The sequence below is a fragment of the Anolis sagrei genome, chromosome 1 (assembly GCF_037176765.1).
Source record: "Anolis sagrei isolate rAnoSag1 chromosome 1, rAnoSag1.mat, whole genome shotgun sequence".
Lineage (NCBI taxonomy): Eukaryota > Metazoa > Chordata > Lepidosauria > Squamata > Dactyloidae > Anolis > Anolis sagrei.
The window spans coordinates 198247789-198260723 of record NC_090021.1 but is presented as its reverse complement, the minus strand read 5'-3'; the positions used below and the strand labels follow the sequence as shown (position 1 = coordinate 198260723).

The 12935-nt window shown below is 39.4% G+C and overlaps 1 protein-coding gene across 3 annotated transcripts in view; it reads right to left on the bottom strand.

Annotated features, from left to right (window-relative positions):
- Positions 1 to 12935, bottom strand: part of FIGN (fidgetin, microtubule severing factor) — a 152739-nt gene that overhangs the window by 91010 nt on the left and 48794 nt on the right. For 2 of the 3 annotated variants that reach the window (XM_060778068.2, XM_060778060.2), the window contains one exon: positions 292 to 345. The exons of the other annotated variant lie outside the window; for it this stretch is intronic. In XM_060778068.2, the coding sequence (XP_060634051.2) occupies positions 292 to 345 (54 nt within the window). The remainder of the gene's footprint in view (positions 1 to 291; positions 346 to 12935) is intronic. 3 annotated transcript variants of the gene reach the window in all.

Sequence of the window (12935 nt, the reverse complement as noted above, 5' to 3'; positions counted from 1 at the left end):
TGATGTTCTTTTTTATCTAGGGGTCAGGTTTTTAGTTCCTCTGGGTGTGTGTGTGTGTGAAAGAGAGAGTGTGTGTGTTCAAGGTCGCTTCTCATCTCTGTAACACCTATTTGTGCCTTTCACATCTCATTACACCACACTGAAATTCTTTCCACATATTACAAAAGAAGCAAACATATACAATAAAGAGTGCACTTTTAGAAGACTATAAAATACATAGAAGCTCTACATAATGAGCACAATCCTGCCAAAGTTAACATTGATTGCAATGGGAGAGATATAAGCATGTACCTCTTTCGCTGCCCCATAACCCGCTCTGTAAGAGATAGATTTCTTCCAGAGTTGCTGAAAGGACAAGAGCACTGGTCAAATTTACAGAATATTGACTTCCTCCTTTCAAATAACAACAACAAGATTATTTTCAAAATGGCAGTATTCACAATAGCTATGGCCAAAGCTAAACAAATGCATAAAGATTCCCATGTATTTTTGTTGTAGTATGAACCATTTTTAGCATTTGGGTCAGTCTGTCTATTTGTGAAACTCTTTCACAATATCTACTTTGATCTGACACTGTTTTATCGTTTCCAGTTATATTGCATATATTTAATCCATGGAAATGATTGTAGGTTTTTATAAAGATTTACTAAGACCCCAATTTGCTTTCTATGTATAATGCTCCCTCCAAATATATATATCTTAAAAATAGGCTTAATATTTCCAGTGGTTCATGAACAGAAATACTTTATTTATTTCTCTTTAACCCCTTCCAGTGGTATCAATGTAACAAAGTGCTTAACTTTGGCTGGAAATGCCCAATATGAATGGGCATAACTAAACTCTTAACATAGCATAAATAAAAAAAATGTATATAAGACGCAGCATTGAAAAGAATAACAATAACCAACAATGCTTTCAACAGAAGGATGCAAGCAGGAATGAAGTGACATTGCTGTGTACTAAGGAGAAAAAGTTTGCAAAAATGGCCTGCTGATAATGCAGTTAAAAAAGAAGCAGAATGTACTGACCTACTTCACAACTTATCTTCTGACTACCTTATATTAACTTTTAAGCTAATCATTTTCTTTCTGCAGAAAGCCTTCCTTGCAAGGAGGTTATTAATATAGCTCAGTGTGAAACAGCAGTCCAGTGAAGCAGTGCCCTGACACTTAGAATATGGTGGAAACGTCTTCTAAGGAAACTGCTATCAAATAATCTTTGATGCTTACTGTACACTTGGAGTCCATTGCAACACTTAGCAAGCATCAGTCAAGATGTACAACTGCCAAGGGCGGACAGAGAATTGGGAAAGAGGATTTGCCTTTCTTCCAAGTTAACAAAAATACATCAGATATTCTCATTCTTTTACATGAACTGAAAGGCCAACCATTATTGCTAAGAACAAAGGGAAACCGGAGTATGGCTACCATTTAGACAAAGTATTAATTGAAATTGAAATTCAAACTGATTTCCAGGATAAACAAGAGCAAACTCTTTCCTCGGGTGTATCTGAATCCCACTGCAAATGGAAGCACAATAATGAAATGAAATACTAAAAATGCTTTCCCCAAGTTGCTTAGCAGAGCATTTGTGGCAAGCAAGAATGCTTGCTTCCTCCAAGAACTCGACTTTCATCATATTTGATGCCATCAAGTGTGTAACACAACACAACATAAAGAGTAACTAGAAGATTTACAGTCAAAAGATGAAGATTTTACTTTGCCATGGTGAATTCACTGTTCATAAAACAGAAAGAGAGCACTTCAGTGGAAAATGTTGGCAGACCTCTGGGGAGTAACAGGGCACATTAATTTATATGACATGCCGCCTTGTTTCTCTAGCAGAGGCCCACTGGAGGGGTTCACTTTTACTTAGGTCCCTAATGAAAATAAAAATGTTTAAGCCCATTTATTGTGCACAGTACTAAATTGGACACTTTTTCAAAAAAGCAAATGCCTTTCTTCAGATGTTCACAAAAGAATGGTTTTTGACACATCTAGAGCATGCTTGTTGTTGTGTTTTTTTAACACATATCAACTACATAAATATAGAACTAACAGGCCCTGAAATAACAGAAAGAAAGAAAAAAGAAATATGTGGCCAGGTAATGCTATATTTTCCTGTCTTCTTGCCACTCGATGGCTACACATATCCAGTAGTACACATTAACACTCTTTGTTCAAATAGGTTCATTCTGAAAATGTGCTGCATACACCATGCTGAATCAGGTTGAATCTGATTTCTGGTGCATAAAGGTCAGAGTTGAAAAGGCCATACACCTGGATGTCTGTGCATGCAGTTGCTGCTCAGAAAAGACAATCAAGAGAAGAATTAGTATTAGCATTCACACTCTTTTTTCTCCGCCAAAGGAGATTCAAAGCAGCTAACATTAAAAACTATAACAATCTATGAGAAGCTTGATTGGTCAAGGGCTATCAAAATAACTGGGAGGGGCAGGGCATCTCTGCCATAAAAAAAGCCCATAACCTAATATTGAGATTGAAGTTTAAAAAAAAAGGTTGAGGTTTCCCCTGACATTAAGTATAGCCGTGTCCAACTCTTGGGGGTGGTACTCATCTCCATTTCTAAAGAGCCGCCGTTATCTGTAGCCACCTCCAAGGTCATGTGGCCAGCACGACTACATGGAGCGTTGTTATCTTACTGCAGAAGCAATACTTATTGATCTACTCATATTTGCATGTTTTCGAACTGCTAGGTTGGCAGAAGCTGGGGCTAACAGTGGGAGCTCATGCTGCTCCCTGGATTCGAACTGCCAACCTTTTGGTTAGCAAGTTCAGAAGCTCAGCAATTTAACCCATTACACCACCAGGGGGCCCAAATTAGTATTTACAGCTAATTGAAGGAATTAGCTACAGATACTTAAGAAGGATTTGTAAATTGCTAGGATCAAATAACTATTAGCAATGTGTAAATATTTCATATTTCAATACAGATATAAATACAACACATTGCAATTATCACTTAGGGGAGGATAACACTGGTGCGATGCAACTAACTGCAGTCACATTTACAGTGAGGTGGTATGGCTTCACTAAATGGTGTAGGATAAATATCACATAGTTCAAGTGCAGGATCATGTCCTGCATTTTGCTGTGGTCCCATGCTTCGCTGTTGGTGCTGAGATGGAAGATAGTAAAGTACCAAACAGGTTGCAAGATTTTTTTAAAGGCTCAACTGAGAGATGAGAAAATAAAGACTTGCTTTTACATTGTAACTACGGTAGCATGGTAACTATGTTAGATAGTGACTAGAACTAATTATCCCTTATCGAAAATACCTGGAACCAGAAGTGTTCCAGTTTGAATTCTGGAATACCTATATTTGTTTATTTGTACACTAGTCATCCCCTGGCATGTGTTGAGGTGGCCCAGTTTTGTGATCTGGAAAATAAAGTAATAAGAAAGTGTTGGTTTCTAATATATATAATTTCTTTATGCTTGTGGGTAAACAGTATTTCTTGTTGTTTTTTTGTCAGTGTTGATGTATAGAGATTGTCTGATTTGCCAACTCTGGAACACGCAACATATAATGGTCCTTATTTAGGGGGTCCCTTTCAAATCTATGATACTATACTTATATACATAGATATGTGTGTATGTGTGAATCATTTATATCTATGGTTAGACGGCTCTTTGTCAGGAGGACTTTGATTATGTTGTCTTGCCCTGGTGAAGGGAGTTGAACTGGATGGTCTTAAGGCACAATTTCTCAACCTGGGGATCGCAAATTGGGCTGTCAAGTCTTTATTTTCTGTTGGTCATGGGGGTTCTGTGCGGTAAGTTTGGCCCAATTCTATCGTTGATGGGGTCCAGAATGCTCTTTGATTGTAGGTGAACTATAAATCCCAGTAACTACAATTCCCAAATGTCAAGATCAATTTTCAACAACTCCATCTGTGTTCATATTTGAGCATATTGATTATTCATGCCAAGTTTGGTCTAGATCCTTCATTGTTTGAGTCCACAGTGCTCTCTGGATGTAGGTGAACTACAACTCCAAAACTCAAGGTCAATGCCCACCAACCCTTCTAGTGTTTTCTGTTGCTCACGGGAGTTCTGTGTGCCAATTTGGTTCAATTCTATTGTTGGTGGAATTCAGAATGCTCTTTGATTGTAGGTTAACTATAAATCCCAGCAACTACAACTCCCAAATGACAAAATCATTTTTTTAGTGATGGTCACTCCTTGGGTTAGTAGATGTCTTGTGGCCAAATTTGGCAGCAATTCGTCCAGCAAAATTTGAGTTATGATGTCACTCAAAATGAACAGAGCATTTTACATATATATAGATAGAAGATAGACAGATAGATAGATAATCTTGGAGATGGGACCCAGGCTCATCTGTTCCAAGTCCTGTCCTCTAGTAATCTTTTGTGTTCTTTTTGATGTTGTTTTGGTGTCTTTGTTCACATACTTTGTTAAAAGCCATGGCAGTTCCTGTGGATAGAAAACTTCTCCATGTGTAGTAGGGAAGATAAAGTTTTCATTTCCTTACTCTTTGGTCTTCTCAGGGTTTGAGATAGGGCAGAGGTTTCTACTTGGCTGGTCACTACTAACTCCAATACACTTGCCAGACTTGGAGCTGAGAAGTGAAGGCATCATACTGCCATGTTAAGACTGTAATGTCAATTTGGGGCTCATGCAGCTCTTTTTCCAGATTGTGCTGGAGATTGGAAAAGCACTGGTTTTTACTGGAAATTCAGGCTTGGAACTGATATCTACAGATGTAGACTTGATCTACTTCTGAACTTGTACCAGGAAAGTACGTTGCCAAAACAATCTCAGGAGAATTTCAGCTATTGGTCATGCTAGCTATTGGTCATGAAGGATTCTGGGAGTTGTAGTTCAATAATTCAGTTTTTCTAAATTCTGGCGTGACACAATTTTTCTCACCAGAGTGTGATAACTGGCCAGAATGGAGGGAAGACTGTGGAGACTTGCCTCCCTAGTTTTCCCGCAGCTCAACATCAGTAATAAATAGTAAAGAAATAGTGATGAAACCAGGTTAATCCTCCTTTCCTCATAGTCTAAAGCAGCATTTTAGTAACAGATTGTTGCATATGAGATGAGATCCCTGAATCGTTACTGGATTATATAATGTCCTCCAGGTCGTGCTACCTATTCTACATTTGGCCCCTAGAGTGGCCAGTTCTGCATTTGGCTACTTGAATCAATTCAGTAGAAGGGCTTATTAAAATGTAGACATCATGGAATTACACGGTGAGAACAAAGTAAAGAGGGAGGGGGGGGACCACATAATTTTGGCAACACAGTCAAGAAGACTGAGAGACATAAATTATGCCAAGAAAGGCCAATTGTCAAAAAAAATTGGCTAAATGTCCTTCTGTTTCAGACAATAGCTTATAAAGAAATTAAGGAGTCAGTTAAACTAATTCACTTTAGAGGAGCCTGCCATCATAAGGCTGACAGAATTCCAGTAGCTCAATAGTCAGACACAGAGACTGTCAATGGTCCCTCAAGCAATTAATTTCCTTTGAGCTCCTCACCACGGCATTATACAGAAGTGTAGATGGGATCTTACCCAAACCTATCTGAAAATGCTGAAAAAAGAACTGAGCTGGCATGTTGCAAGCCTTATCAGGTAGTTAAAAATGGTAACACAGACTTAGGGAGTGGAAAATCTCCAAACAAGATATTAAGTTTCATTGCAATAGCAGCAACAAGCACATCTAAAAAGAAAAACATGGAATTCAGACTAAGCATGCTTCCCTAAGAATTTAGACTTTCATATGGAGAGAATAAAAAATATTTGTTTCACTTTCTGCATGAAATATAAAGGACAGACATGGGCAAACTTTCTAACTTAGGGGCCGCATGTGGGTCAGAGAAGAGTGGGTGTGCCAGGAGGGGGGTGGTTCTCCCCAAGTCCCCTCCCTGTCCTTTCCTCCCCTTCCTCTTCTCTTTTAGAAGCAAAAAGTGAAGGAAAAACGGGAAACGTTTGGATCCCACAAGGGTCGGCCTTGATCAGGCTGACATGGTGGACTGGAGAGAAAAAGTGTATCCATTAGACCCTGTATTGTCTACTCCTGGGATATAATCCTAGAATCCTAGAGTTGGAAGAGATCCCCAAGGGCCATCCAGTCCAACCTCCTGCCATGCAAGAAGGCATAATCAAAGCACTCCCGATAGACAAGTCTCTGCAGAAAAGTATCCAGAGAAGAGGACTCCACCACACTCCGAGGCGGCCTATGCCACTCTCCAGGAAGGTCTTCCTAACTTTTTTGTCAAATATCTTTCCCTGCCATTTGAAACCATTCCTCCCTTGTGCCTTCATCTCTAGAGTAACAGAAAGTCAGTTTCCACTCCCCTCCTCCTCCTCAATGGGACACCTTTTAAAATCTTGAAACCTGGTTCTCAGGTTCCCTTTCAACTGTCTCTTTTCCCAGCTAAACATCCCCCAGGAGGAAAGGAGAAAGGAAGAAAAGAAGGATGGAAGGACAGAAGGGTGCAAGAGAATGAATGGAGGGAAGGGAAGAAGGAAAGAGAGAAAGAAGGAAGGAAGGAAGGAAAGACAAAAGGGAAGGAAGGAAGGAAGGAAGGAAGGAAGGAAGGAAGGAAGGAAGGAAGGAAGGGGAGGGAGGGAGGGAGGGAGGGAGGGAGGGGAGAGAGAGAGAGGAAAGGAGGGAGGAAAGAGGGAAGGAAGGACTAACGAAAGGGTGGAAGGGAAGGAAGAAGAGAGCAAGAAAGGGGGAGGGAAGGGAGGGAAGGAGAAAGGAAGGAAAGAGAGAAGGAAGGGGGGATATGGATGGTGAGAGAGAGGAGGGCCCAAGGGGCCGCATCTGGCCCCCGGGCCTGGGTTTGCCCATCCCTGATACAAGATATTTGTAATGTCTCTTTATCATTTTAACAGTAAAAAGAGACTTTTAATGCTAAAGAGTCTTTTAATGGTAAAGAGACTTTACAGACACCCTGTATTTTAGAAACAAAGTCTATTAAGGGTATCAACACTTGCCCAAAAAGGGCTATTATGCTATGAGGATCAATTAATGCATGCAGAAAATGAAGCTGAAGCTACATAAAAAGACACATAACTCTGTAAGTATGCAACTGTATAAACATGCCAAATGCAAATCACCACCCGCACTGCAACAAAAGTTCTGACATTTTATTTTTTGGTTTACTATGCAGTCAGAAACAATGGGAGGATTACTGGTTTCCTGAAATGGTTTGGGAGTAAGCACTAATTAGAAGATGCCTGTATCCAATGTTTTGTGCCACCATTAACTCTCTAGTTAGATATATTGTGCAGATATGTGGACTTGAATTCACTACAAGATGCAGAAACTACCTGTTTCTTTTTCTCCCATTGCTTGTAACGTCGGCCTCATTCTGGAACACAGTGCAAAGAGATCATATGCTCCACCTACCGAGATGGGAGAACAGGAGGAAAAGGGGCTCAGAGTTCTTCCTTCAATAGCAGGAAGCGGCATTAACACAGGTGCAAACTTGCTTTTAATGCACACTACAGTTACTAGGAAGGTATCTCAGCTCTCTGAAACGAAGAGCAAAAAAGACCCACAGAAGTATGTGCACATACAGACATCACGGAAGAGTAAAGTGCTGGTTATGCTTTGTGGACTTTACAAGTGTTTGATTATTTATATTTGCACCAAGTATATCTTGATACATTGTGTGGGTGTTTACATGTGCACATTTGCAGAAAGAAGGGAAAAGGAATCAGTGTCATCCAAATCTTTCTAAATATTAGGAGCAATATAATTTGCTCATCTGCCTCTTGAATAAAATTAAGGGGGAAGCTCTTAATATATATGAAAAAATAATAATAATATAATAATGATGATGATGATGATGATGATACTTTATTAATAACCCACCCTATCTCCCCGAGGGGAGTATCCAGGCATCTCTGTATCTAACATAAGACATTTTAATCTTTTGATTAAGAAACATAGAGTCATATGTTCTAATTTATCACAACTTGTGGGTGGGGGAGAGCTAGGAAGAATACATCCAGATCAAAATTTGCATAACATTGTACACCATTTGCACAGAATAAAAATTATCTGACCAGATCTACTTCTATCCTGTAGATTTTGCATTCTTTGGGGGATTGTAGGTGTGCTTTTCAAAAGGCCATGTATGAAGCTATATTAGAGGTTCCTGGCTTCTATTAATGTTATGTCCTTTGACATCCAGTCAGTGAAAGATAAAAGATGGCATTAACTTTTCACAGTGGAGTGAAATGAACATGTTAAAAGAAATGAACAAATACTAAATAGATGTGCAGTGCAAGGTGACCCAGTCGACTTTAACAGAGTACCAAAATATAATCAAATAAAACCTATGATCTTTAGACTGGAAAAATGGTGAGCCAGGAAGGCAAACACAATTTTTAAATCTGCAAAGACCAAGTGAAATAAATCATGCATAAATTGAAACATGCAGCTGAGTCTGCTACAACTACTTGATACCTGCAAGGGCATCAATATTGAAAGGGTGAGCTTGAGTCAGGTTGAGCTCAGCTTTCCTTGGAACTTCATCCTTTTGCTGCTCACTCTCTCCAGATTATACAAAACACATAAGTACCGGTGCCAACAGCCTAATACATACAAGAGGGAACAGCACCCATTTTTAAAATAATGATCAGTCTTGTCTGCTTGGCAGGCTTAAGAGCTAACTAGTTTGCTGAAGACAAACATGTAAACTACCACGAGCAAGATTTAAGAAGGAACCTTCTTTTGCTCCTTATGACCACTTGTACATTCACCTGATTGGCAGAACAGTGAATTTAACATTTATATCTTGTGTTGCCTAAGGCTTTAGTGGCCAGGTTGTTGTGAGTTTTCTGACCTGTATGGTCATGTTCCAGAAGCATTGCCTCCTGATGTATCACCCATATCTATGGCAGGAATCCTCAGAGGTTTTGAGGTCTGACCTCTCAATCTCTGAGGATGCCTGCCATAGATGTGGGCAAAACGTCAGGAGGGAATGATTCTGGAATATGGCCACACAGCCCAGAAAACTCACAGCAACCCATTTATATCTTGCTTTTATTTTCAGTGAACAAGCAAAGTGGCTTATAACAAAACTTATTCAATGTAATATGAAGATATTAGTAAAAGTTTTGCAATCAATTAAAAGCAAAACATTACTAAATATCAACAAAAGTGTAATAAAACAACTGGGTCTAACACAATTAGGCAAACTTAAATTAGCTGCCTCAAGCAAATGTGGGACAGGAGGTAACAAACAGGTGTTGCAACGCAAAGCTGGGTGTAGAACATAGCCACCCCTGAACTCCTAGCATATGGGGAAGCAATTTGTTTAATCTTTGAAAGCTTTTTAAAAAGCAAAGCACAATCAAGTACTCAATTTCTTCCTAAACTTTAGTTTGGATTGCTGCAAAAGTAATATCACCTGTATAACCGATTGTGCACCAAGTACTAAGTACAATTTCTGATATATTTTCATACTGCTTTGCTTCAAAATGCAAATCGATACCAGGAAGATCAGATGAATCACGTTTTTCTTTCTCCTTCTCCACAGTGAAAAAGTGTCCGGGCAATACTATATAAGAAGCACGATTAACTCCAGAAGTCATTTAATAAACTATGAGCAAATCTTGCTGAATGCAGCAAGACTGTTTTCTAAACAAACAGGAGTGGCTTCTAAACATTGCATTTATCCACTGATGGTATTTTCACAATTTTTTTTTGTTTTTACCAAAAACTTCACTCCACTTTACATACTGATCCCCTTCAGTTAGCCTTGACTGTCTTTTGATGCTGCCCCATAAGTAAGGAATGCTCCACTTCCAGTTTGGTCAGGTACTATACATTGAATGTAGGTCATGGTGTGAAATGTATCCCCAAAGATCGCACAGTTGAACACTCTTGCAATGCAGGCAATCCATTACTGCAGCGCCCCACATAGGTGGACATATAATTTCTACTTTACTTCTTTAATGATGGAAGGTCCATCTCTTTCTGAGACAGTGTGTTCTGACTGCTGAACAGGCTCAACCTGCCAGAAGGGTCGCCTCAACAGGTTCTTGAAATTTGAACCCATTCATAATTTGAAACACTGGTTCAAACTCTGTTTTGACCAACAAAACCAATTTGGTTCATTGTTCCTTCAAAGGATATATAGCAGGGTTCATAGAGCGAAGAGCCTCGACCTCTCTTCTCTGGTCTTCAGGACAATGGGAGGAAAGTCTCAAGGTAAAAATGCTACCTTGAAAAGAAAATTCTCCTTTTACTGTGGGATGCTAATCCCTCTTGCTGCATGCTGCTTCATAGCAGATGCTGTAGACACCCATTAACACCTCTTCTCCACCCCAAAACTTCTCAAACTCCGGTTGACACCTGGATTAAATAAGGGGGAGAGAGGTCAGTGGAAGAAAAGGCTGTTACCTCAGCATTTGTTGCTTTATGGCTTGCCACTGTTACTAATTTTCTCAATCCTGTTCCCAACTTCCTCTGTGGCTGAGGCCACCATATAATTTTCTTTCTGAGATACATGTGGGCTGCACCACTGTTAGCGGAAAATGTGGTACAAATGTCTTGCTTCCTCACCCGCTTTCTCATGTCTGTTTACTCTGGTGATCTTTTCTCTCTCTTTAACTTCTTGATTTCTGAAGGTCTTTTTTCTCATCACCACAAGTCATGGAAAAAAGTTTTCTCCTTCCCACTGCAACTCCTGCTTACACTCATTTCTGCCTTTATTAACTAGTTCTTGTTCCTTAATTCTTTATTCCACTCGAACAGGCATAGGCAAACTTCGGCCCTCCAGGTGTTTTGGAGTTCAACACCCACAGTTCCTAATAGCCTACCGGCTGTTAAGAATTGTAGGATTTGATACCCAAAACACCTGGAGGGCCGAAGTTTGCCCATGCCTGCACTAGAAGCACCACTTTCCCCCATTCACCTAGTTATACACATTCTCTGGACAAACAGAAAGGCTTCCACAGAGCCAGTCTTCAAGATACAGGAGGCCTTTTCTAGGAAAAGGAAGTTTTTGAAGTAAATATAGCGCTTTAAAGGTTAATATCAAACTCACAAATAAAGGAGGCAAACAGTGAAAAAAAATGATATCAGATGATACCATTCTAATAAGACAACGTCACAGCATTGTGTTTGTACTGATGGATTTCATGGTTGTTTTTAAAGACATTCCTATAGAGAAAGCACTGGAACATAATCTAATTTAGAAGTAACTTTTATTAGGCTATAAATACACTAATGGCACTAGACTTCCTTTCTGCAAGAAGCTGACAAACTGGTAGAAGCTGGCAAAACTCTACCTGGATGTATAGGGAAAGAAAGAAAAAGATGGGTCAAAGCATAAAGCAAACTGCACAGCAGTTCTTTTGGAGAAATTAACAACTTGGTCCAGAAAAGGTTGGATATCCATTTCCCGATCTCCATAATAAATGGAGAATAAATGACCAACATTACTTTCCTTTTGCTAAACCACCTGGAATTGGGTTCAAGTACAGATAGTTCATCACATAATTCCTGGGATCACGAGTATATCTCAGGTTCTCATGGCAAGATTTGTTCAGAGAGTGGTGCCTTTGCCTTCCACTGATGCTAAGAGAGTGTGACTTGCCTAAAGGCAACTACTGAGTTTCCATTGTGGATTAGGGATTCAAAGTCTGGTCTGTAAAGTCATATTCAAATGCTCAAATGATTACACCAATGATAGTAAAAGTAAAGGTTTCCACTGACATTAAGTCTAGCTGTGTCTGACTCTGAGGTGGTGGTGCTCATCTCCATTTCTAAGGTGAGCAGCCGGCATTGTCCATAGGCAGCTCCAAGGTCATGTGGCCAGCATGACTGCATGGAGCACCATTACCTTCCTGAAGAAGCGGTACCTATTGATACTCACATTTGCATGTTTTCAAACTGCTAGGTTGGCAGAAGCTAACAGCGGGAGCTCATCCCACTCCTCGGATTCAAACCACCAACCTTCCCATCAGCAGATCAGCAGTTTAGCCTGCTGCACCACCAATGATAGTGTTTCATATATTAATCTGCTTTAGTCACAGTATAGGTGATCTTACATATACACAAATGCTTGTGTAAATCCTGTTGTACTTGAGGCATTCTCTATTTGTATCTATATGATAAGCTTCTTGAATCTAGAGTACATATCAAGTGTATAACTGTACTCAGATAGAATGAATACTTGTATGTATGTATATATGTATATGTGTGTGTGCATGTGTATATATATATATGTGTGTGTGTGTGTGTGTGTGTGTGTGTGTGTGGTTAAGAATACCGAAAAAGCAAAGGAATAACAAGGAAAAAGTACCAACCAGCTAAAACAAAACTACAATTCCTCAACACAGCCATCCAGATTTAAGGTAATCCATGGCTATTGTGGTGTTGTTTGCCTTCAAGTCACTAAAGACTTATGATGATTCTAGTTTTGAACTTTGACTCTGAAAACTAGGCCTCGAATCCTGACTGGGTCATTACGGCAAGTCACACTCTCTCAGCCTCAGAGGCTGGCAAAGGCAATGCAAGTTTGACAAGATACAGGTATTTTGACAGTATACAATCAAGTCATGTAGCTAATTTAGAAAGGATGGCTACATTAGCCAATGGAAATACTGTATAGAAACTAAGAAAATTGAGTGCATGGTTAAGGCTAAAGATATAGAGAAAATATGTGGTCTAGAAGAAGGGTGACGAGGACAATAACAAGTGGTGTTAACACTAAATTTAATAAAATGATATTAAAGAGAAGAATGCATAAAATGAGAAGGTACGGATAAAGGAATTATAACATGAAAATGAGATGTTTATAGGTATATTCACCAGTTGAAATTAAGTGTAAATAAGATGATGGAAAGCTGAAATAATAATAAAATAGATATTTGAGGGGAAAAAATAGAAAATAGATTCTACATCTATATAGTCTTTG